Source organism: Mirounga leonina, unplaced genomic scaffold (genome assembly GCF_011800145.1).
Source record: "Mirounga leonina isolate KUSES-001 unplaced genomic scaffold, KU_Mleo_1.0 Mir_151, whole genome shotgun sequence".
NCBI lineage: Eukaryota > Metazoa > Chordata > Mammalia > Carnivora > Phocidae > Mirounga > Mirounga leonina.
Genome location: NW_023270377.1, coordinates 38,379,819 through 38,407,258, shown reverse-complemented (window position 1 = coordinate 38,407,258; position 27,440 = coordinate 38,379,819). Strand labels below are relative to the sequence as shown.

Sequence of the window (27,440 nt, the reverse complement as noted above, 5' to 3'; positions counted from 1 at the left end):
GTATCTATGGAAATATCTTTGTGTTTCTTCCCTGTAAATAATCAGATACTGGTTTTCAGCAGCACAGATTTTAAAATCACTTATATTTTAGAATCTTAGTGTACTGTAAGGAAATGCTTTTATTTATTTACTACCATAGATAATATCCTAGAATCTTCTGTTGATTGTAACTGGACGTTATCATTAATGTTACTCTTTCTGTCAGACTTATGGGGTCTGTATCAGACATGTTGTTTTATATCCTGACAGGTCTGATGCATATTAGGAATTTTCTCAGGATTTCTAGAAATATTCTATGCATTGGATAGAGTAGTACCTCATGTTAAGACCTGAGAAGAATACTTTTCTTGTTTGAATGTTTTGATTTTGTTTGTTTTTTTACCATAAATAAAATCATACAGTGAGGTAGCAAGTCAGTAAATAAGCATGCAACCAAAGTGTATGTGATGTGTGGGGAAAAAGGCACTCTCTCCTTCACCTTCATTTTAGGTATTTGCTATATGATAGGTCCAAACTTGTTTGCTATTTGTTTTCTGCTTTGTTTTGTTTTGTACTTAAATGTACCAGTGGATGAAGCTTTTATCTTCCAATTTTAGCATTGGGCTAGAGTTCCCCAGTATAATATTTTTCTGGGGTACCTTAGGCAGTGAAAATGTCTATTGTATACTTTAATATAAAGTTGTTAAAGTACTCTATGCCTATTTAATAATCTTGAGTGGTTGATGATTGCACTTTGAATAGGAAAGTGATTTTTCTCTTCACCCTTTATGAATATAGTTGTGAGTGATTTTTATTATTGAGAAAGTCATAATCTTTCATGTGTTGGAGTGGAAAATGGTTAAAAGTCCATGTAAAGTCTTGGGTAGTGAAGTCGAATGTATTTCTATCATAAATTCTTAATGAAAAGCTTTATTTGTAATAGATATCTGTATTACAGGTTATTTTCAAATCATATTTAGAGTATTTTTTATTATACAGTAATTTCTTTTTCTGCTTAATCTTCTTAAAATACTTGTTTACTTAATTTGTTTTATCAATTTTTTGCAGTGTTTGAACGTCACTCAGTTGTTAAAATACTATGGTCATGGTGCCAATTCTCCAATCTCACCTGATTTATTTACATATCTTTGCCCTGCTTTATTATATCAAATCGACAGCAGGCTTTGTATTGAACATTTTGACAAGCTTTTAGTTGAAGATTTAAATAAGGATAAAAATCAGGTTCCTGAAGATAAGGCAAATATAGGGGCATCAGGTAAGAAAGATTTAAGTTTTTTTTTCCCTCAAAATAGTCTCTGTACTATTTTAAAAATGTAATTGAATTAGAAAGTAATTCCAAATTACTGTCTTCCTTTTGGTGACTGTTAGTATAGTTTTAGTCAGGATTAGAGATGAGTGTTTAAAAAGGATTGGGGGAAGACAAGAGGAACAATACAGTGTACTCGTCTTTTCTGGGATTATGGAGGAAGGTTTTGCTATGGATAGAGAACTAGATTAAAAAGGAAATATAGATTTGTGATAAATGGATTCTTCTTGGTGGGCAAATGTAAATAATGGGGCTGCCAATTAAAGTCATTTGGTATTATAATCACTTAACTCTTTAGCAGAGTTGAGGGCCTCTGGTGAAAAGCTAAGATTAAGTTTATAAGGAAGTAAAAAGGGAAGCCACTGTGGTTAAACTCTGTGAATGTCAGAAATGCCAATAATTGGCAGATGAATTCATTATGGGCAATTTTATAGAGAGCTTCAACAAAAGTAAAAACAAAACTATTTTCAAAATTCTCTCTAGGCTTTTTTTAAACCATATCAGTTTGGCTAGATAGCTCCACCTTGATGCTCACAGCTATCTCCCACTTAATATTTCCAAAACTTCTACTCCACAAAAAGTTTGTACCTCTTACTGAGTCTCAAATGCCATAACAATTCATTTTTTTTTTAAATAAAATCTGAAAATCTTTGACCTTTTTCTCTTATGGTTTTGTTTTTCCTTTTTTCCCTTGCATAATCAGTTGTCAAGTCCAGTTGAGTCTTCTCTTAAATACCTTCTAACTCTATCCACTCCATCATAACTTGGTTCTTGATTGAATTGTTGAAATAACTTCATAACCTTCCCTTTCTAAAATGCAAATGAGATTCTCCAACACAGAGTTTTTTCTTTTCAGTGACAGCTAACATACCTTAATTAACAGGTATTACAGGCATTCTTCTAAACTCAATTGACTTTTACTTCTCACAACAGTTATATAAGGTGGAGAATGTTCTCCTAATAACTTTCCCAAAATCTCAGAACTAGTCAGTGATAGTGCTAGGATTCAAGCTGAGGGAGTTTAGCCATTTTGCTGTCCATGTGCTAAGTGTTTCACGTGCTTCCTCCCCCCCCCCTAAATTTTAACAGTATTCTATTGAATTATTTTTGTTTTTGTTTAAAGATTTACTTATTTATTTTAGAGAGAGAGTACATAAGCGAGTGGAGGGGCAAAGGGAGAGGGAGAGAGAGAATCCTCAAGCAGGCTCCCCACTGAGTGCAGAGCCAGACTCAGGCCTAGATCCCCTGAGATCATGACCAGAGCCGAAATCAAGAGTTGAACCCTTAACCAATTGAGCCACCCAGGCGCCCCACTGTGTTGAATTATTATATGAGGGAGCTATTATATGATTCTTATTCTTACAGACATGGAAACTGTGGTATAGATAAATGATAGAGCCCACCAGGCCTAAGGTTTGTCATAAATCCTCTGGGCAGTCAATCACTATGCTATTATCTTCCAAATTTAGTTAATTTGGATATCACCTTTATAATTTTGCCATGTATCTTTATACTATTTAATATTTTTCATTAGATCTCTAGTGTTTTTCATTATATCTTTTATATTGTAAGCAGTAATGTCTATGAGAATGTGGATTTGTTGTGATGTGCTAGTTATATTTTTTTCTCCTATATTTTAGGAAACTGCATTATGTTACATTGTTCAAATTTTGGAGTCCTTTACTTGGCTGGTCAGGCTTTCTAGGATATGATCCCTGCCTGCCTACTTCTCTATCCTTATCCCCCACCATTCCTTTCTTTCCTCTCAGCCCTAACCATAACAAACTCCTGATGATAGATATTCTGTTTTTCCCTCATTTATCTCTGCCTTTTCACATTCTGAACCTTTCTATTTGAGTGACTACTATGATTTCTCAAAGATTCAGCTCAAGGCTTAGACCCTCTGGGATAACTTACTAACCATCCTAGGTTTAATTAAGTTCTGTTCCTGACACCCTCTGAATATCTCCATCCCAGTACAGAGCTTGGGGGATTTTCATAATTGGATTTGTTATCTGTTTTTTGTTGGACTTCAGTTGCTTAAAGGGCCTTTTGAACAAAAAGAAAGCATTCAGATATTGATTGAATGAATAAATTACTTAATATTAATCTGTAAGCTTTCAGTTATAACCCAGGAAAGACCCTTGTTGAAAATGAGTCTTTAAAGATCATTTTATGAATGCATTTGACCTTTGAACAACACAGATTTGAGCTTAATGTGTACACTTGTATGCAGATATTTTTCAATAAATATACTGGAAAGTTTCTTGAAGGTTCGCAACAATTTGAAAAAACACACAGATGAACCGTGAAGCCTAGAAATACTGAAGAAATTAAGAAAAAGGTATTATTGTAAGAATACAGTATATAACACATATACAAAATATGTGTTGTTTATTTATGTTAACAGTAAGGCTTCCAGTCAACGGTAGGCTATTAATAATTAAATTTGGGGGGAGTTAAAAGTTGTAGTTGGATTTTTGGCTGCATGTGCAGGGGCAGGGGTTTGTCCCCTAACCCCACATTGTTCAAAGGTCAATTGTATATCAGGCAGCTTAGTATACTTTGATAATACAGTCTTAGAATGAGATTCATGAACTTCATCATGTGCAAAATCACAGTGAGGGCAGTTCTGGTTGAAATGCCCAAGATGGAGTGGCACTGTTGCATAGTAATGAAAGTAACTAAATAGATATGTGTGAATATGGGCCAAAAATGGGATTCTGACAAGATAAAAGATTGGAAGGGCAGAATTTAAAAATATTTCATAGCATAGGAATAAGATAGACATGTTTAAGAATATCACAGCCCAATATACATATAAGAGTTTTATTTGGGATAGAGATATTCTTTTTTTTTTTTTAAAGATTTTATTTTTATTTATTTGAGAGAGCGAGAATGAGAGACAGAGAGCATGAGAGGGAGGAGGGTCAGAGGGAGAAGCAGACTCCCTGCTGAGCAGGGAGCCCGATGCGGGACTCGATCCCGGGACTCCAGGATCATGACCTGAGCCGAAGGCAGTCGCTTAACCAACTGAGCCACCCAGGCACCCCTGGGATAGAGATATTCTTTATTAAAGTTTCAAAGAATACAAGTGAAAGGAAATGCTCTCAATACATAACAAAGTCAGTCTCATAGGTACCTATCTATCTACTGGTTAATTTCTTTGCAGTAGGAAAATAACTTTAGAATAGATAAATTATAATAGTCTATATTTATTGGAACCATACCATGTACTCTTCTAAATACTTTTACAAGGATATTTAATTTGTTAAACCCATGAGGTGGACACTTTTATTTACTTCTATTTGCTGAGGAAAGGAGGCTTTGAAAAGTTAAGGAACTTGTCCAAGGTCACATAGATGCCAGTTAGCAGAGCTATGATATGAACTAGAGTATTCTCCATCTAAAGCTTGAAATTGTAACCTGTATGCCCCTCTTCATTCCTGCTAAAAAGGTTCTTAAGTCTGCTTTGCTAGCATAAGTGACTGGGAGATACAGAGAGTTATATATAGTTATATTTGGTAGTGCTTTGACAGGTAATGCAGACATAGGCAGCAAAGTGGTAGACGTAAGTGTTAGTATAAGTAAGTATTGCTATAAGTATAGATTAGTAAAACAAAACAAAACCCCCAAGAATAGTCTTGTTAGGAAGTACCTATTCAGTCAGGTAAGATCAGTAAAAACGGAGAAAGTGAGTCCACATAGTAGCTTTGAATTCTGGTCTTTGGACAGATAAAATATGTTCCCTTTGCTGGCTTCATGTTCAGTGATCTTTGTAGATGAGTAAACGTCTTAAGAGCCACAGTCTCTAAGGTGCTTATAAATTCTCACTGAGGCAGTAGAAAAGGGGAAGTTAGGTCTGAGATTATTTGGCTTAAATTAAAAATAAAACACATTTGTTGTTTACATGGAAAAACTGATAGGATTGTCACATCTAGAGTTAAAACTAGTAGCCTATTTTTAATTTTAAGGCTTCTAAGAAATTCTAGTCGTTTTTACATCAACTGTGGATTATGTCAAAGTTTTCTGTGTTTTAATATTGACATAATCTCTGTATTTTAACAGAGCTGTTGACAGATGCTTGACAGTCATAATATTGAAAATTAGTTTATTCAATCTGAAAAGCCTTAGAGGAAATTATACTTATTTTGGAAACAAATATATAACTAATAGTGAATATTGATTAGTTGTTTGCCGGTGGTTATTAGCACTGTCAGGAATGAAGCTTGAATTAACTATATCTTGATAGATGTTAAAATTTTTGAGAGAATGCCCTGCTAGTAATTATTTTTAATGACTGCTGCACCATTAAGAAAGGTTAACTTGTTCCATGTAAGTCTCCCATAGTGACACAGCCACTATCGTTACTGTTCAAAGACTGCTGTAAACCAAGTATGCCATTTACTGTGTATGGTAGAAATCGTTTGTTTCACAAGATTGGGTCATTTAGCCATAGAGTTGACCCTAGCTTAATTACCAAGGGGTGGGTGCGGTTGTGAATAGGCCGCTAAGCATTTTCTGCCAATTAAAATGCTGAAACAGTGTAGAAAACTGCCATCTTGCACATGCTTTGAACCGAGTTAATTAGAAAGTTTCCACAGATGAGCGCTTCTTTTAAAAGAATGCATTTTCTCCCTAGATAATGAGAAATGGAGTTGATGAATAACAAGCTTGAAGACCTTTAACGTTTTAAGTGACCTAATTTGCAGAAAATAAGTGAAACTTGTTTCAGACATTTAACGTTTTTTATTGTATATGGTATCTTGGGTATAAATAAAGGAAACATTTGTTAGTTGCGTTTAATAGTTTGCATATTGTTTTGCATAAGTTTTAAAAAGATGCCTATTTGTTGTTTTGGGACTTTTTTTTTTTTTTTGGTTTGCTTTATACTAAACAAGTTGTGATTTAAAAGCACAATAATTTGGTTAGAAATTAGATAAATTTTATTACCTGAATTGCTTGTTTTCTACAACTAGGAAATTATGGTAGAGTTTATGTAAGTGTAAATATAAGTGTTATTAATTCTATAAATAAGTGTTTTTATTTTTTAAAGATTTTATTTATGGGGTGCCCAGGTGGCTCAGTCAGTTAAGCATCTGCCTTCGGCCCAGGTCATGATCCCAGGGTCCTGGGATCGAGCCCCACATCGGGCTCCCTGCTCAGCAGAGAGCCTGCTTCTCCCTCTCCCTCTGCCTGCCACTCTGCCTACTTGTGCTCTCTGTCAAATAAATAAATAAAATCTTTAAAAAAAAAATAAAGATTTTATTTATTTGGAATAGAGCACGAGCCAGGGGACAGAGGGAGAGGGAGAAGCAGGCTCCCCACTGAGCAGGGAGCCAGATGCAGGGCTCCATCCCAGAACCCTGAGATCACAACCTGAGCCGAAGGCAGACACTTAACTGACTGAGCCACCCAGGCACCCCTAAAAATAAGTGTTTAAATAACACGGGAAAATATTTCAAGTATAATAAAATCAATGTTTCTTCTCGTAGGTCAAAAGGATTGTAATTGTTCTTGAAGAAGATTTACAAGTTGTGAGGAGAATGACTCTTAAAATTTCAGTGCTGGAAAGCTAAAATTACTTTTAAAAAATTAACAGTAAATCAGTATAAGAAAACATGTATTTATAATAACATACACTTGTGAGAGATAGTAGGGCTGTTTTGCTAATGAAGTTGTTATGATGGAAAACCTATAAAAATACCTGGAAATCTATAGAAAATACCTGGAAATTTTCTAATTTATCTGAAATGGAAAATACAGCTCCTTATCCCTTATTTCTTAGCATTGGCAAAAATAAGTGATAATTTATGTTAGATGGGACATAAATACTTTAACCTTACTCTCATATATTTTCAGTTGACACTGAAATAAATACAAGTATATTCTGATGATTTTATGTAGTTTTCTTATAGATCCTCCTTTCTGTGAAGCCACCTCTAAGAGTTAAATACATAAGTGATAATAAATAAATCACTTGGCTGAGAATTCTCTGAAAATACTATAATTTAATGGAGAAAATAGTGGATTAAGAGAGGACTTTGGATTTAGTTTTTACTTTGCCATTTTAGTTTAGCTAGCTATTTTTTTATGGTAAAATATAAATTACCTAAGATTTGCCATTTTAACCCCTGAAATGTACAAATCAGTGGCACTTATTACATTAACAATCTTGTGCCACTGTCAAACTATTTTTTTTAAAGATTTTGTTTTTAAGTAATCTCTGCACCCATTACAGGGCTTGAACAACTCCAAGATCAAGACTTGCATGCTCCATTGACTGAGCCAGCCAGGCATCCCCAAACTATCTACTACAAAAATTTTTTATCACCCCAAATAGAAACTGTATAACCATTAAGCAACACATCTTCATTTCCTTTTCCTCCTAGCCCTTGGTAACTTCTCATCTTTTTTGTTTCTAAATTTGACTCTTCTATTCTAGATAGTTCTTGTAAGTGGAATCATACAATATTTGTCTTTTTGTGTCTGGTTTATTTCACTCAGCATAGTTTTCAAGGCTCATCTATATTGTAGCATCTATTAGAACTCTATTCCTTTTTATGGCTGAATAATATTCCATTGCATGCATATACCACAGTTTGTTAATCCATTCATCCATTGATGGACATTTGGTTGTTTCCACCTTTTGGCTATTTTGAATAATGCTGTAATGAACACAGGCATACAAGTATCTGAGTCTCTGCTTTCAGTTCTTTTGGAATATATACCTACGAGTGGAATTCCTGTCATAAAGTGATTCCTTTTAGCTTTTTGAGGAATAACCAAACCATTTTACAGTGGCTGCACCATTTCACTTTTCCATCAGCAGTGTACTAGGGTTTCAGATTCTCTGCATCTTTGCCAACTTGTGTGTGTGTGTGTGTGTGTGTTTACTAGCCATTCTAGTAGGTGTAAATTTGTATTCTTTAACATTTAACATTTCTCTGCCTCAGTATGCAAATCTGTAAAGTAGAAGGATATTGATCTACATTAGAATTTTCCAAATCATATTTTGTAGGATCCTGGTTCATTGAGATGTACGAATAGGTTCCTTGATCAAGTGAGTTAGAAATATGCCGCATATTCTGTTCCCCTTGCAGAGATTCACAGTGCTTATTAAGCTGTTAAAGGCTCTCAGGGAACTTGTTTAGCCAAGAATTACCAAGTCTTTCTGATCATTAAATTCTCCTCTCACTCTCCTTGGAACACCACCTGAGAATTAGATGAAGACAGTTTGAGGAATGCCAGTGTATATTATTAAAGTCCTTTAGATCTATAAAGTATGACACTGCCAGTTTAAGTAGCTCCTGGTCAGCAAGGAATTGAAAAAATTATCTTTCTAAAGGGGCAGAATAATTGACATCTTTGAAATTGTTTTTTATAATTTCCAACTCTGTCAATCAAGGCAAGGCATATATGGAGGAATAATTAAACTATATTATAATAACCCCACTTGTGCCCTCTGTTTTATGTACAAAATATGTTCCTGGAAGTTATAGGATCCTTTTTAGTCCTATACTTTATTTTTTTAAGTCAATTAAAAGATCTTTTAAAGGTAGCAAGCATACTAAACGTATCTCCTCTAGTTGGAAAAATGAGAAAACTCTGATTTTAAAAAAGTTATATAAGGTGTTCATAGTTATAGAAATTATTTAATTTTGGGGCGCCTGGGTGGCTCAGTTGGTTAAGCGACTGCCTTCGGCTCAGGTCACGATCCTGGAGTCCCTGGATCGAGTCCCGCATCGGGCTCCCTGCTCGGCAGGAAGTCTGCTTCTCCCTCTAACCCTCCCCCCTCTCATGTGCTTGCTCTCTCTCATTCTCTCTCTCTCAAATAAATACATAAAATCTTAAAAAAAAATAATTTTAATCTAAGAGCATAGTCTTTTTCTGATTCTTGGCTTTTATTGTTGGTCAGTAATCAATTTATTGACAATCATTTGACTCTGTGACCAGAAAACCAAAAGCATTTGTATTAATTATTTTTTTAAAGTGTGTGTTTATATGCATGCATGTATATATATGTATCAACTCCTTTCGGAGGGGCCGCTGTCCAAGCTCAGTATAATACCATTTTACTGAATGATTCCAAGTGGCATCATTCACATTTTATTCTAAGTAAACGGCATTCCCGCAAAGATACATTGAGGATGGCACCCTGGTGGGCAGTTCTCTGATGGTGGATAGATTTATGTAAGGCTTTCTCCTTTGTGGGATTATGTTTTCTTGTATTTTCTGATTTTCAGGTGTCAAATATCACAAATGCCAAAGATTTTCTAATCATAAAATGGGCTTCTGTCTTTCAAACATTTCACAGATTTACTTTCCCAAATGGATGAGAAAGAGATAATTTCAGAGCTGATACATAAGAAATTATACCTGGGAGTGTGTAATATGTGACATGTACTCATTTGTGCACACATGAACTCATACACCCTTTCGCACTCAGACCCTCCCTCAACTATTTATGTAAGCACTTGGGTAATTTAATGTGTTAGTCAGTGATTGGTCTTAAGTTAAAATATATTTAGCTCACCTGTCATATTGGCAAATCAATGTTTCATGAATTCAGTTTTCTTTGGTTTGTCATTTGGCAACTTGGTTTTAGCTAATTAACCAAAAGCCATTTGAGACTCTAAGTCATCTCAGAATAGTGCAAAATGTTTATGGTTTCATATGATTTCTTGGACTTTTCATCACATTCAGAATACCTTTAGCCAGAAGTTAATATGAAAATTTTAGAAAGGAAATATTTGCTTAGAGTAATGTTCATTTTCAGATATAATTTTTGTGATTAGGGAATAGAATCACATTTTCTCTCAACTCTTAATGATTAGATTTTTAGAAATACGCTTATAAGAATATATGTTGGTTTAATAGGGTCTTACTCTAATCTCAAATTTTAAAATAATGCTTCTAATGCTAATTTATTAAATTATTTTGTGTAAGTTAATCTTAAATATCTACTGTATCAAATTAATGGTATTCTCTTTATATAAGGTTTAGAAATTTAATTTCTACTGCGGCTATCTTAAAAGGCAAATCCAGAAAGAAAGGAATATATATTTCCTAGTGTAGAACATAACCCTAGAAAAGAGAAAAGATCAGGTTAAATAAGATTTACCCAACTAGATTTTGGTAAATGTGGATTCTAATTTAGTATCTTAATCTGGTTATAATCTGGTCTATATTGTCTTAGACGTGGGGACATAGGGATAAAATAAGAAATACTTTTATTGGATAATTTTGGTGACTAATTCCAGTGCATTTTTGAACAAAATAATTCTGACTAATAAAAATTTCTAGTAATTATGAAAAGTCACAAAATTTGTTTCTATAGTGTGTCTTGGGTTTCATCTGTAGTTTTGGCAATCCCCATCCACATATATTAGTATGTACAGAATATCTTGGAATATGAATTACTGGGTTTTCTAAGTAGTTTTTAGTGCTGTTTTTCTTTAAGTTCTTAATTGAAATTGCATTTAGATTGATTGTTTTGAGAAAAAGTGCTTCTAAATAGAATTATTGCCAAAGTAAGGAAAACTATATTTCGGAGGGGAGAGTTGTATATTAATATGAGACATTTTACCTTTAGGTTAATGTATTTATTACCAGCCTCAATTTGTCCCATTTAGTTATTACAAGTATCTTTTGTCCACTTTTTTCCCCATTACTATGATTGGAGCTACAGAGCTGTGGTAGTTTGACAAACCTTTGTTGGTTTAGTTGACCCATAACTTTATTGGCTCCCTGAATTTTTGTATACCAATGGCCACTTTACTCCAACCTATTTCCTCAGGCTCTCCCACTGATTTTTATTGTTCCTGCCTGTGTTTATGGGACAAGGAGATAAACTAACTTGGTCATCAATATTAAGTCAACTTTTAAACCTTATTTGACTTTCTATTTTTCTTTTTAGAATAGGGTTTTTTGACCTTAGTTCCATTTTGCCTTATAATCCCAACCATAGTTGGGGGAATCCTCATCTTACCCTTTGGTTTCACTAACAAGGATGTTGACTTCATAATGAATCTTTTTCCTTTCCCTCTTCCTTCCTCCCAAATCTTTGCAAGTATTAAAGCCACTGAATCCAAATTCTGGTTGTGTGTTTCCACCTTCTTTTGGCCTTTTAGATCACCCATTTTTGTATTAGAAATTATATGTTAGATTTAGAATAAACCATAGAGCTTACATTAGTAGTAGATGACCTATTGTTTTAATCCTGCGAGCTAATTTAGCTTAGAATTAGTTTATGGTGTTAATGTTATTGGAAACTGTGACTAAAATGTCCAGTGAATAAACACAATTGTATTGATAAAGCACAGCATTTAGTGGGTCAATTAAAGTTTCATTTCCTTACCTATCCTTACTTCTCTTTGTCTTTGACAATTTTTTTACCTAGTTGAAATGCATTTTACTTTGTTCTCTTACTGTAACACTTAACATAAAATCTCTCAGCAGATTTATAGTCCTGTTGGGTTTGATGAGAATAACATTTTAGATTAAAAACTTTACAAAATTATCATTCTTTAGTAAACTTTTCTATAGGTAAAAATTAAGCAGAATTTTTAAACTTAAAACATTTCCATTTCATTTAACCCATTAATAGAAAGTAATCTTACTTTTTTTTGAGAGAGAAAGAGCATGTGTCTATGTGTGTGAGCGGGGGATGGGGGGAGGGCAGAGGGAGAGAGAGAATCTTAAGCAGGCTCCACATCCAGCATAGGACCCGACACGGAGTTGATCTCACCACCCTGAGATCATGACCTGAGCCAAAATCAAGAGTCTGAACTTAACCTACTGAGCCACCCAGGCACCCCTAAAGTAATCTCACTTTAGTGAAAATGCCCCACGCCCTGAACCACTCACATTATTTCTGGTGTCTAATCTGCTTATAGAGAGCTTAAAGAAATGTGCATAGAATTCCCCCTTTTCCATCACACTTGTGTTTTTCACAAGTCATATTGTGAAAACATTTCTCTTGTGTTCTGATTCAGTTAAAATTATATAGCGAAGGGGCGCCTGGGTGGCTCAGTCGGTTGAGCATCTGCCTTCGGCTCCATGTCCCAGCATCCTGGGATCGAGCCCCGCATTGGGATCCCTGCTCCGCGGGAAGCCAGCTTCTCCCTCTCCCACTCTCCCTGCTTGTGACCCCTCTCTTGCTGTGTCTCTCTCTGTCAAATAGATAGATGAAATCTTTAAAAAAAAAATGTAGTGAAATTTTTAAAAAGTAGAAAATGATACAGAAACCCAAATTGGAGGAAAGGGAGTTTGGAGCTGATTATGGAGTAAAGATGATATCAAGGGGATTGGACTGAATTATCCTTTGTGAAAATAAGAAATGAACTACAAAAAAGCTAACTAATAAGCCTTTTTTGTATCTGTTCTGAATATGTTTCCATTTTTGGACTGATATGTTAAGCTTCTTAAACTTCCTATTAGAAAGATTTACAAAGATAACACTAGATACTTGGCTTCTTCTAATGATCACAGCAGGGTTTTATAATTATATTCTCTAAATAAATAGTTTTATTGCTCTGGCTTTACCTTTATACCTTGGTAAAATTTTATTTATGGTCTAGATATTAAGAATGAATCACAGCCTGAAGTCATTTTAAGTCCCTTTTTCTAATAAGGTGGGCTACTGAAAGTACTATTTATGACTGTGTAACGAAGGTCTGAATTTCTTGATTCTTTTAAGTATTCAGGTTGGTTATGTGGTTATTTGTCTTGTTTTGTTTTTAAATATAGCAGTGCCAAAATGTAAAACTTCTTAAAAAGCAAAGTCCAGGTTAAGATAACCTGTCTTCCATGACTCATTTATCTTGTGTTGATTGTTCTTTAGAGCTGTTTGGTTTCTATTGTCATGTTAATGTTGACTATTAACTTCTTTCCTACAGCATGGATTTGTGGTATCGTTTCTATCACTGTCATTAGCCTGCTTTCCTTGCTAGGCGTGATCTTGGTTCCCATCATTAACCAAGGATGCTTCAAATTTCTTCTGACCTTCCTTGTTGCACTAGCTGTAGGAACAATGAGTGGAGATGCCCTTCTTCATCTACTGCCCCATGTAAGAAACTTTTAATCTTTAAAAAAAAATATTTAAGCGAAAAGGTCCTTCATTAGCAAGCTGTGTAGCACGCCAATCTAGTAATTGTTTTATTTGCTTGTAGGATGAAGTATTTTTCCCATTTGCATAGTTTTAATAGCAATATATTTTTTTAAGATTTTATTTATTTATTTGACAGAGAGAGACACAGCGAGAGAGGGAGCACAAGCAGGGGGAGTGGGAGAGGGAGAAGCAGGCTTCCCACTGAGCAGGGAGCCCGATGCGGGGCTCGATCCCAGGACCCTGGGATCATGACCTGAGCCGAAGGCAGACACTTAATGACTGAGCCACCCAGGCACCCCAATAGCAATATTTTTGAGATAAATTGAATCATTAGGTTTTAAAATAGCAACAGAAATTGGTAACATCGTTTTACTTTTTCCCCCTCACAGTGTATACATACCAAATCACTATGATGTACACTTTAAATATCTTAGTTTTGTAAGTCAGTTTAACCTCAGTAGAGCTGAAATTTAAAAAAAAACATGCTCTGTTAGCAGTTCTGAAATATACCATTCACTGACTTTTATCTGTAAGAAAGCCTTTAGAAGAAATATCTAAGAGGTCTCATAATGCCACAGGCACTTTATTTGTTCAGGAATAGGTTGACATGCTCAGTTAACAATTTTAGGCATTTAGCGCCTTACACTTGGGGCTGTTTATCTTTTCACCTGGCATACCACTTGTTTTCTTCTATTTTAGGACACTTTTTTTTTTTTTAAGATTTATTTAGTTGAGAGAGACAGGCAGAGAGTATGCGAATGTGCATTTGAGTGAGGGGAGGGGCAAAGAGAGACAATCATCAAGCAGACTCCCCACCCAGGGAGTACCCTGAGATCATGACCTGAAACCAAGAGTCGGCAACTCAGCCGACTGACCCAGATGCCCCATATTCCAGGAGACGCTTCTGATGATAAGATCTTATGCCCACACTCTAGTTACCTTGCTTATCATCCTCCCAGGATTTTATCCAGTATTACTGCTTTTACTTCAAATTATGAAAATCCTGGGGCTTTTTCTTTTCCAAATGTCAAATTATAGGTTTGAATATTTTTTTTAATTCTTACCACCTCCTTCTGGAATATTTGGGAGACAGAATTGTATTTTTTTTTTTTAAGTGATCTCTGCACGCAGTGTGGGGCTGGGACTTAAAGCCCAGAGGTCAAGAGTTGGATGCTCTACCACCTGTGCCAGCCAGACGCCCCCAGAATTGTATTTGTGTGTTTTGTATAATCCTTCTCCCCTTCTTCACTTTTGGTTGAGAATTCCAGATGTGGTATCTGGAATAATATATAGCACTGCCTTAAATTGATTAATGAATCTTAAAATTGTGAATATGAATTTTTTTGGTAAGTTGATGATTTACTTATTTTCCCCTTTATTCCCACCCCTTGCTTACCCTTTTTACCAGTCATCAAGAAAAGCAGCAGTTTTAAAACTAGGCCAAGTAAGGACAGTTGAAGTGAGAATAGTCTTTAAGTGCTATTTAACTTATTTTTTCTAAGAAGTATTAATTACTTAAAGCTGTAATCTTTTGAATGGTCTTGCCTTCTTTGCGAAGTTTGGAAACCTTCTCTTGGCCACTAGCAAATGGAGAAGGAATACAAATGTTATAGGGAAGGAAAATACTTTAGTTCTCTAACTTTTAAGGTCACTGTTGTGAAGCTTACTCATTTCGCAATTAAAAAGTAACTTTGTTTCTGTACATTTGTTTTTGCTAGAGCTTTAAAATGTAGAGAATTAAACACGTTTAAGTATATACTCTGCTATTGTTCCACAGTATAAGGACAGGTCGCACCTCATTGCTTGTTTAAAATAGTTTATAAGAGAAAGCATAAAAATATAATCAATTTAAGAAAAAGTCAGATGACAGAGAGTCACAGGTTTTGAGCTGCTGGTGAATTAGTTTATTTTTACTAAACGTTAGGCATCTGGGTCTTGTTTCCTTCAATTTACAAAGGACCCCTCGCTCCTTAATATGTTACTGCTGCTCCATTCTCACTATAGGATGTATCTTAACCCCTATAGGCATTTGAGTTTGTGGTCTTCGAGTTACCATGACATGTAATACTTTCTAGGCCACTGAGAACATCAGAATTCAATAGGAGGCTACTTATATTTAAGTGAAATAATATTTAGAGAACCACTTCAAAAATTGAAAGGTATTTTCTGTGTGTCTTCTAGGAGATTATAATCTCAAAATTTTAAAAAGCATTTTTAATTACTTAATTCAAGAAGTTTTTGTTATTCTTATTAATAGTCTCAGGGTGGACATGATCACAGTCATCAACATGCGCATGGGCATGGACATTCTCATGGACATGAATCTAAGAAGTTTTTGGAAGAATATGATGCTGTATTGAAAGGACTTGTTGCCCTAGGAGGCATTTACTTGTTATTTATCATTGAACACTGCATTAGAATGTTTAAGCACTACAAACAGCAAAGAGTAAGTATTTTTTAATGGCTTCTCCCATTTTCTGAGATAGAAAACTTAACAAAAAAAAAATCGTTTTCTGGCCACATGCTTAATTGTGATATTGGTATGTATTAAAGGAAACATTGACTTTGATCTTTGTCATTCTTTGTCATTACATTTGTCATTTATAATCAAGATACAGCATTCTTAGTTTTAGTTACTTTGTTGGATTTTTTTCTAGTTGACTTAAATAGGGTAGGAAAAGCTATTGGCCAATTTCTGTTTATTTAAAAAAACCAAAAATGTATAAATAGAGTTCCACTTAGGTCATATTTTCAAGTATAAGTGGCTTTCATTGTCCTGTTTTTCAAAGAAAATGTTTCACACAACACATTTCTTTATCAGAAATGCTAATAGTAGAAGCACTAGAGGTGAGAAGGATTTAGATTTGGGGGGCTTGTAGGAAGGAAATATAATGAAATGAAAGAAATGGTGATGAACCTCTTGGGAGATGATGTTGAGACTATTGATGAAATACCCTGCTTGTCATGAGCTGTGTTTCATGGCACATTTGTGAGAATAAGATAAATATCTAAAATAATTTTTCCCCTAAGTAATTTCAGGGCTACTACCATTTACACCCTTCCCTTTTCACAGTGGTTTACATCTGTTTCTAAAGCTCTGTCTTGAGAACATCTCCCTAACATGTTTGTGATACTAGTGCTGATTATCTTCAGTATACTCTGCTTAAGAGGAACAGTGTATTATGTCTAGAGAACATTTTTAAAAAGCTTATACAAAAAAGAGAACATTCTTAACTTTTTGCTGGTTCACTACAAATATTCAAAAAAAAAAGAAGAAATCTTTTTCCTCAAAGACAAAGGATAGTCATGATCATAATATATATACGGTCCACTCTTACAATACAACCTTTATGTTATTTTTATGTATATATTTTGCTTGTGTATGTATGTGTTTTTTTTCTTTGAGATAAAATATGGTTAATTTTTTTAACTTTTTTTAAATTATTTTATTATGTTAATCACCATACATTACATCATTAGTTTTTGATGTAGTGTTCCATGATTCATTGTTTGTGCATAACACCCAGTGCTCCATGCAGTACGTGCCCTCTTTAATACCCACCACCAGGCTAACCCATCCACCCACCCCCCTCCCCTCTAGAACCCTCAGTTTGTTTCTCAGAGTCCATAGTCTCTCATGGTTTGTCTCCCCCTCTGATTTCCCCCCAGAACAGAGCTCTAAACTGAGATTCAGGGGGAGTGATTCTAATTCTTGCCTAGGCACAGACTAGCTGTGAAACTATGACTCATCTGTCATGGTTTCCAGTTGCTATCTAAATCTATGGGAAATAAACCTACTTTTTATCTGTATTTTCGTATCATACTCTAAATAGTATATTTAATTTTAATTGCCATGTTTTAGTCTGGACATCATCATATTTAATTGCCTCCAAAGAAAGGTGATCAAGATGATGTGCCAATAAATTATCATCTGAGGAATGGTAAAAGGAACTGGGAAGGATCAAAAGTGAAAGAAATCTAACAGTATTTGGTTTTTGAAAGCTGTGTGGAAAGGTTGAATGGGTAAAGAAGAGAATAATGTGGGAGGGATGCCAAGGTGAGAGTGGTAGAAGGAAATGAGTCAGAAGAGGGGTGATGGGAGCTTGAACTAGAGTCATATCATAAAAAGGGTAAGAGAAGCTGACGAAGAGAATTCTTTCAATGAGAGAATAAGTTGATCGTTGATGACAGGTAAGAAATACAGGAATTTTAGGGTCCATTGCAAAGGATATAGAGAAGTTTTGGAATTACTGTAAAGCCCTGATTTTCTTTAGTTTTGTGTACCTGTTAACACTGAGGCAGCAAATATTAATATATAATATGTATAAAATATTAGGGTCTGCATAACTTACAGATAAATATAAAATGTAGTCTTTCAAGAGATCAAGATAAAGTTTTCTGTTTTTTATAATTTAATCTTGATCTCATTTTGAATTTAAATTTACTGACTAAATTAAACAGGTTTATTTTTGTAAACTATTAATACAGGAGAATAGAGTCCCCTGTAGAACATGGTACTCGTTTTGTAAATTCGAAATTGTGGGAAGTAAATAACTGTGAAAGGAGCCCCTAAATCTACTAGTAAGAAATTCTTTAAGTATATCAAAGAAAGGACTCTGGGCAGGTAAATCAGTATATCTTTTTTATGATAAATAGCATAATGAGTAACCAGAGATGAAAAAGTATATGGCATTTTTTGAAGAAAGAGAATTAGTGGTATTTGAATAGAACAGATATTGGACCATCTCTGTAGAAGAATCATTTATTGGAAGGAAGCTTTCAGAGCATAAATTAATACATCAGATGCTGACTGGTTTCAGCAAGTTGAGGCTCTGAGGGTAATGATTTGGCAAGTTTTTAGAAAAGTAGACAATCAGAACCAAAGCAGTTGAACAGAATCCCAGCTGGTGTTTGCATTTTCTTAACACTTTTGTACTAGTGTTGGCTCTCCCCCCCCCCCCCGCCCCACCCCTCTTTTTCCCTTCTTTAACTCATGACTGCTGTTTCTTTTCTTCTCTTTAAGTTGTCTCCATATTACTTTCTCTTGAACATTTGGTGTTTCCCCAGTTTCTGTTACTTACTGCTGTGAAGCAGAACAACCCACAGCGTAATGGCTTATAACAATAATTTAGTATTTCTCTTGATTCTGTGGTCTCCATCTCAGTGTAGTGCTCCTCCACATGGCCTCTCTTGAGGGTCTGTACTGAGTTTCTCCATAGCAGAGTGGCTAGCTTCCCTGAGCAAAAGCAGAAGGTGCCAGGCTTCTTGCAGACGGTCCCAGAACCAGCCCATCATCACTTTCTTGCATTCTGTTGATCAAAAGGGCAGACCTTATTTGCTGTCTTAAATTTACATAGATTGGAAATAGAAATTTAAGTTGGAAGAGTTGTCAGTGGTAGTTACGTAGTTACACTGATAAAAGAAGAAAGCAGACTATTGAAAGATAGGAAAATTCAAACCTAAACAATGAAATAAAATAATTAGGATATATTAATAATTGAGGATAGATTAGATGAGAAAGAAAACCTATCTTTATTGCAAAGCTGTGAAGAGTCAGTTACTGATAGGTCATTTTCATACATCACCTCATTTAATCCTAAGAATCTGTCATTTTTATTTTACAATTCAGTATTCTTTTTTTTTTTTAAAGGATTTTATTTATTTATTTGAGAGAGAGAGAATGAGAGACAGAAAGCACGAGAGGGAAGAGGGTCAGAGGGAGAAGCAGACTCCCCGCTGAGCAGGGAGCCCGATGTGGGACTCGATCCCGGGACTCCAGGATCATGACCTGAGCTGAAGGCAGTCGCTTAACCAACTGAGCCACCCAGGCACCCCTACAGATCAGTATTCTTATGCCCACGTCTCACAGAAGTAAACTACAGATTTTGGGACTTTAATGCAAGTGTGACTCTGGCCATTATGTCACATGTAGGGAAATGTAAGATTGCATTCAACACAATGAAATTCAAAGGAATAAACTTTAGTTTTTTGGAACTTCCTATTGCCATACACTGTTAAATAAGGCAGATATTAAATATATTTCACATTTCACTCAGTTGCATATAATCTAGTATTGTGTACCCCATTCTGTACTTTGAAGTAGATGAATTGCACCTTTTAGTTGAATAATTGGGAAAAAGAAAACACGACATATAAATTTAGTTGGATATTTTATCTAGTTAGACCCCTTGATTAATTTCTAAAAACTTTTTCTCACTTTTTTCCTAAATAATTTATGAATAAAGTGTTAGTACCAGTTATCCCCATAGATGTTAACAAGTGAATATTGTTGCTAATTGTGGCTGCATATTTGATATTAATACCAGATTCTTTTCAGGGAAAACAGAAATGGTTTATGAAGCAGAGCACAGAAGAATCAACTATTGGAAGGAAGCTTTCAGATCATAAGTTAAATAATACACCAGATGCTGATTGGCTTCAGCTCAAGCCTCTTGCCGGTAGACAACAGTTCTGACTAAAGAGAAACTTTTAAATATAAAAATTGAAATATTGCTTCTAAACTGTGTCTGTGTTTGAAATATCTTGTTTTTGTGGCTTTCCTAATATTAGTTTCTAACTTGTATTTTCTTAAATGTGAGTGTATCTTGTGATTTTGTTAGTGTTTTATTTATTTTAGCCTTATTTATACTGAAACGTGGGACTAATTATATCACAGGGCAAGGAACTTATTGCACTTTTACTTTACAGGGAAAAAAAAGAATGAAACAAAGGCTTCATAAGCAGTGTACTCATGTTATTTTTAGATCTTGGCAATACAAATTCTCTGTGCCCTCCATATGTGATTGGTTTCAAATGGAAGAGGGAGAGTGGTCTCCATACAAAAAAATCTCTGCTCACCCATTCATCTTTTCTGTTGCCTGATAGATGTGATGAGATAGCTTACAGTTTTCAAGGAAACAGGAAAATTTTTTAATCTAATTTTACCTCTTTTTGAGCTTGTGTTTCCCTTGAGTCTACGAATGATTTTCTGCAGAAAGGGGGCGGATGAGACTCTTAATTGTACTCTGCTCCAAAATACAATTTGAGAAGTAGTAGGCTCTTTGTCACATAATAAATAGCTTTTGAAAACTAGGTGAGAAGCCAGCCTCAGTTAACAAAAGTACTTGTCAGATGTTGTTATCACTTACATGGATTTCTGAACTTGCTTTTAGTATTGATCTGAGCAGCCTTTTCAGATGGGTGGAGCATTGGAGGGTGCCAGTTATTTAAAGTTTGTCTTTGTTTTCTAGAGTGATAAGAGAAGGTTAGAGTGGGTAAACTTTAAGGTTCCTTCTTTCCCTGAAAAATTACGGGTCCATTGTATTGTCCCGTAAATGCTGCAATAACTTTCTCCCCTTTGGTTTTCACCAGCTGTTTATGATGTACTCCTTAAGTTTCGGTGTCTTCATGCCTGCCTGTTCTTCTCACTTTGCCTGCTATTGAGCTCAGTGCTCTTATTTACTTCATGTGCTTCATCTTTTGGATGCTCAAAACCCCAGTTTGTTGTGTGTGCACATGTGTCTTTGTTTTATTTGCTTTTATACATTTACTTGGGACTTGTAAAAGACATTTACTTAAGGAATGTTTATTACACTGCTATTCTGCCTGGGTTTAAATTAGCAAAGAAGGGTTCATTTACGTGTTGATAAAGTATACCCTTTGCTGTTATAAACGTAGGAACTGATGACTCGGTTGTTTCTGAAGATCGACTTAATGAAACTGAACTGACAGATTTAGAAGGTCAACAGGAATCCCCTCCTAAGAATTACCTTTGTGTGGAAGAGGAGAAAACCATGGACCATTCTCACAGTGATGGACTACATACCATCCGTGAGCATGATCTCCATGCTGCTGCCCACAACCACCACGACGAGAGTAAAACTGTGCTGAGGAAACACAACCATCAGCGGCACCACAAACATTCTCACCATTCTCATGGGCCCTGTCATTCTGGATCTGATCTCAAAGAAACAGGGATAGCTAATATAGCGTGGATGGTAATCATGGGGGATGGCATCCACAACTTCAGTGATGGGCTAGCAATCGGTAAGTAGGTGTGAAACTTGGGTTAAAATCCGTTGTTCTTTAAGACCATTTTCCTTTGTCCACAGTTTCAGTACTAATATTATGAATTAGAATACATAAGATTAACTTTTGGAGGTTAACAAGTATACTGCTGTGTTTTACTCTAGTCATTTAATTTTTTTTTCCCAGAGGCTGTGTTAATGTTTTTGATGAGTTTATTTGGGGCATAGAGGTGTAATTTTACTGGATTTTCCTTTGAACATAAAATGTCTATAATATAATATAATATAATATGTCTTTAATAACATTTCAAGGCATAGTCACCATATGAAAAAAGCTACCTTAACATTTTATTTTCAAATACATTTATAGGACCCTGAATGTATAATTTCAATCCTAGGTTTAATAATTTTTTTTTTGTCTTTGAAAAGGTGAAGAAAAATTTACATGTTAAAAATCCATTTTACCAAATTCAAATACTATATTAGAGCCTTGCTAATGTAAACTGATATTACCAGTTAAGGAGAATATTAAACGTGATTAATACATGATTTTCTTTTCCTGACTTGACTCAGAAGTAGGCTTTGATTTCTTTCAGAAAGGAGAGGCCATATTTTTGAATCTACCGTAGCTGTCAATGTTAAAGAATAAACAATTTTACTAGGAGAATCAAATGCATTTATACCTCTGATACTCAGTCCTCCAGACCATCAGACAAATACTACTTTGTAGCACTTATGCTCTAAACCCAGAGAAGGTCAGATAAGGATAGTAGCCATTTAGCTATCTTTAAATATTTAAATGGGAGAGCAAATAAAATCGTAGGTTTACAGAACTTAAAATTTAGCATCAGACTTGCACTCAGAGACTGAAATGCTGAAAACCATTACTACTCCCAAGCTTTTAGTGAGTTAGAAGGCTACCCTAATGGAGGATTTAATTTCTCAGGGAATACTTCCTTCATTGAGTAGCTCTTTTCTCTGGTTGTCATATACCTATTGTACTTCACTATATATTCAAAACGTATAGTGTAAGATAAGTGTGAGTCACTCACATATTATGAAATTAATTTAGGTAGACAAAAGAGGCCGTACCTGTCATTATTAATGAAAATGGAAAAAGCAGAAGTAAACGTCACTTGATTTTCTTTCTACCCCCAACCTCAGGAGCAGCTTTCAGTGCTGGATTGACGGGAGGAATCAGTACTTCTATCGCTGTCTTCTGTCATGAGCTGCCACATGAGTTAGGTAATATATAACCTTAAGAATTTCACCAGATTTCGTCAAATCTAAGACTTCTTCAATTATAAATGTGTCTAAATTTTGGAGAGGTTAAACATAAAAATGGCTGATGGCAAGTATAAATGTCATCATTCTCCTACTATATAATTTGTGTTATACGTGCCTAAAAATGTACATTGTTTTATGTGTATGTATTTTTAATTTATATAAACAGTATCATGTTATATCCCATTCTGTTCCTTACCTTATGTTACTAATCATTACGCTTTTAAACTCCATCCAGGTTATCATGAGTTAATTTAATATGTTGCTTTTACCCAGTACTCAAGAGTTATGCAGTTACTACATTTTACATATTTAGCACCTAGTACTGGATACACCATGCCTTTAATGTCCTGTCATCACAGATAATGATGCATTTAACATCTGTAGACTTAGTGCCTATAGGCTGTTCTGAGAACATCGTTTGGGCATCTACCCAGGAACAGAACTGATGGGTCCCAGGATATATATGCCTAAGAAGTGCCACATTATTATCCACAATGGTCATACTGGTATAATTTCTAACCAGCAATACCTGAGAGTTCCTGTGTTTCCGCATCCCTGCCAAGATTTGACATTAAGTTCATTAAGTTTTGTCAATTTGATAGGTGTAAAATGATCGTTTTTTGTTGTTCTAGTTAGCACTTACTGATCTACCAATGATTTTTTATTCTTTTAGTCTCTTCATGTGTTTGGGTTTTTTTCTATTAATTGAAAAACATTAGATGTGAACATGCATTCATCATATAGAAAATATGCAAGGGTTGTGGAGATGACATTAATTTGAAAGAAAAAAAGAACTCCATCTTTTAAGTACTGAAGGAATTTCTTTTAGTGGAATCTCAAGGAGTACTCAAGGAATCTCTTGCTAGATTATTTTTCTTAAATTTATCTGACTATGAAACATCTATCATTTGACTGTGTTTTTGTTGGTAGTAGTAGCCTTATTTGCTTACTTTGAATAGAGTTTATGTATATAATTTGCTTAGAAAATTATTAACTCCTCACAAAAAGCAGAACGATCTATTAGTGCTTACTTGGTGCTGATTCTTTAAGCCTCGATTCCATACTTAGAGTTTTGTTCTTTTGCCAGCCTTGGGCATGTGGTCTTATATCTTGGTTCATGCCCCATCATCCTTTACCCTGACTAAACCATCATTGCCTTTATTGTCTTTTGCTTGAACAATTTCCATAGTGTTTATATCTAGTTTCATTCTGTTCTAGTCCATCTCATATACCTTATCCTAGACATATCTTCTCAGATGTGACTTGCTCATGTAATCAGAATCTTTCAGTTGCTTCCCTTATGTATAGAGTTAGAAGCTGAGATTCATTAGTCCTACTTTAGGTGACCTTCATTTCTGCCTACCTTTTTAGCCTTACTCATTGTACTTGCTGTTGCATGTTTTCCACTTCACCCAAACACAATTCACCAAATATACTGTGGGTGCCTGAGCCTGTTTCTTTGCTTATACCATTCTCCTCCTTGGCTTGTCCTGCTACTCGCGTCCATAGTTAATTATGTTAAGAGTATTTTTTTTCCCCTCTAACTTCAGGACTGCCCTCTGGTCCCTTACTTTTTCCTCTGAACTTTATCATTTACTTTCAGTAGGTCTTTCTTTTGGTACTTAGTATATATCCATCTTAGATGTCCTCTTTCTTAATATGTAGGCTCTTTGTGTGCAGATACTGTATCTTATACCCTTCTTTTAACTGCTTTCCTGTGTTTTAGAGAGTAATCTGCCAAATACTTCTTGCAATTCCATAGCAATACATCAGGGCTGTCAGTTTTTATATGTAACATATTGCCTAATAATTTTAGCCTTCCATTTTTCTTTTGAACTTGCTTAGAAATAGACTTGGATAGTCCTATACACACATCCACAGTATACTGGGAAAACCTTCAACTTCCCTTCCTACTCACTTCCTGCTCCCTAAATGGAATATGTCATGCCACTTCATGATCATTGACAGCAGGGAGTCTGGAGATTAGGGATGGTTGCCTTCCTACCACTTACTCCTTTTTCTGTCTGTAGTTTCTCATTGAAAGTGACACACAAGGAATGATAGCCACATGTAAAACAAATGCAGGACAGGTCTTAATGGCTAGGTAAGGCCTTGATCCCCATTGCAGAGCTCTTGTAAAAGCTGGATTATAGAACTCTGCTTGGGCCAGGACTCCTCAATGAGACGTTAGACCACAAATCTCTACCTATTTTATCCCACAAACCAGAAGTTGAAATGTTACTATTGCTATGAGAGGAAACAACAATTTAAAGTATATTGAGGAAAAAAAAAATAAAGTATATTGAGGAGCACTTGGGTGGCTCAGTCAGTTAAATATCCAACTCTTGATTTTGGCTCAGGTCATCATTGCAGGGTCTTGAGATTGAGCCCTGCATTGAGCACAGCACCTGCTTGGGATTCTATCTCTCCCTCTCCCTTGTCCTTCCCCCAGCTCATGTGCATGCTCACACTCTCAAAAAAAAAAAAAAAATGAATAAAAATAAAACTTTTATTAAAGTATATTGAACTTTTACCAGCAGGAAAGGAGTGAAACCCTAAGAAAATGCGCACACTTAGTGGTAAATCCACATAAACTCCATATTCTAGGTGTTGAGGCTGCTAGGGAAGAAAGAGCACAACTCTGGAGGTGATAGAAAATGCTTTGGACCTTGCATCCATCAAGGTAGGAAGTGGTCTACTGACCATAACCAAAGGAAATGTTAAAAAAAAAAAAAAATTTGTACAGCCTATTTTTTTGCCTTTAAGGCACAGTTATGGGCACTTTGGTAAAATAGGCCCAGATGAATATCCTACTCTGATTATCCACTCTTACTCACTTGGAGAGGAAGGGAATCTGGAGAGAGAAGTATAGAAACATCTTCCTCAAACTCCCAAGCAAGAGAAAGATTATTCCCCTTGAAGCTGAGATAGAAGCATGGCAGGTGGATAGGGGAGACATCTTCTCCTTGGTTAACAGGTTAAGATACTGGCAAAGCAGCATAATATGTCACATTCCAGTATAATTTATTTGATCTAAAACCTCTTTGGCCGTAGTTAAATTTTTTATTATGAATTCTTAAAACTGTTCTGGGATTTTTATACTGAAGTTGGCATACCCTAAGGGGGAAAACGTGTTTAAATTACATTTTAATGCATTAAAAACTGACCCTTAGTAATTCCAAGTTTTATTGTTCCTCTTCCGAACAGATTGCTGTTTCTCTAATGGTGTACCAGGTGGGGGTTTTGTTTTTGTTTAGGAATGCGATAGAAAAAATTGTAATTTTAAACCTTAGAATGATATACAGCTCAGGGAAGTTCACTCTTCCCTGAGAGGTGTGCAGAAATTGAAACCATCTGAGAAAATAGAAAACCTTGGTCTTTCGTTGCATGTTTGTTCTGGAGTGTGGTAATGGATGAAATTGCCTGAATTATTACTACTGTTTCTTCTGTTTTTGCTAAACTTGTGTAGCTCAATTTAAGTAAGTTACAATATTACTCTGTTGTATTCTTTCTACTTTCTCCCCACTCTTTTAGTAAGGAACTATATAAGAATTTGAGTAATAATTTATAAGAAAACTTGTATAAAAACATATAAAGGGGAAATGAGATTGGGGATAATCTAGAATGGTGGATAATCCAAACTCTCTTCTTGACATTAAGTAATGTGTTCTAATTTAAAGGAAGTAACATTTTGATAAATGAATTTACCCATATTATTCAGACTCAGCTCAGAAAGGCTATGGTGCTATCCGCCTTTTCCTTTCCTCTCATGTACATTTAAGGGATAAATAGAATTTCAAAATAAGATTTTCATAATGTTCTAAATTGTTCAGGGAAAATTGAACATTCACTATGTAGATTTATACATGTGTATACATGCATTATTTAAGGCAAAAATAAAGAATATTAAAATACATATTTGTTTTTAAAAATCTCCATGGTTTATGTTAGCAGATTTTAACATAATTATAGCATTGGAACACATTAACAGCTTTGGCAGTTACATCACATTCATTGTGCTAATGATATCCTTTGTCAGCAGAAAGGAAAGGATATTGATTTATCAAAAGATGAATAGATTTGCTTGTTTGGTGTAAATCCCAACTGTATTCCTTTGATCTCTTTTTCAAATGTTTATACAGGTTCTTACTGAGAAAGGTGGAGAAAAAGGGAGAAAAATAGGCAGATACCTTTGAGAAATTGTAACCTAAGATAAGACTAGGACAAAGATAGATTTTAAATGAAATAATTCATCTTGATACAAGATCATTCAATAGAGATCATTTATACTGCTATATATTAGCAATGAACAATTGGAAATTAAAATTTTTTAAAAGTACTTTTATAATAACACCAAAGAACCTGAAATGCTTTGGTTTAAATCTTAACAAAATATACATAGAATCTGTATGCTGAAAATTACAAATCAGCACAAAAGAAATCAAAGGAGATTTGAGTGTGAAAAGTGTATACCAGGTTTATGGATCAGAAGACTCAATACCTTTAAGATGCTAATTTTCCCTATAGTTTAAGTGCATTCCTAATCAGAATACCAGCAGGCTTTTTCAAATGAGCTTTTTCAAAATTTTATATGGAAAGGGAAAGGAACTTGGATAGCCAGAAGAATTTTGAAAAAGGACAGCAAAATTGACTTTATGACTTGCTATAAAGCCACAGTAATTGAAACAATTTATATTGGTGAAAAAAT

The 27,440-nt window shown here is 34.9% G+C and overlaps 1 protein-coding gene across 2 annotated transcripts in view; it reads left to right on the top strand.

The window, feature by feature from the left end:
- SLC39A10 (solute carrier family 39 member 10) overlaps positions 1-27,440 on the top strand; it is a 67,093-nt gene that overhangs the window by 29,732 nt on the left and 9,921 nt on the right. For both annotated transcript variants that reach the window (XM_035007497.1, XM_035007498.1), the window contains exons 3-8: positions 1,048-1,255; positions 13,207-13,376; positions 15,676-15,864; positions 19,756-19,876; positions 21,096-21,464; positions 22,610-22,690. In XM_035007497.1, the coding sequence (XP_034863388.1) occupies positions 1,048-1,255; positions 13,207-13,376; positions 15,676-15,864; positions 19,756-19,876; positions 21,096-21,464; positions 22,610-22,690 (1,138 nt within the window). The remainder of the gene's footprint in view (positions 1-1,047; positions 1,256-13,206; positions 13,377-15,675; positions 15,865-19,755; positions 19,877-21,095; positions 21,465-22,609; positions 22,691-27,440) is intronic.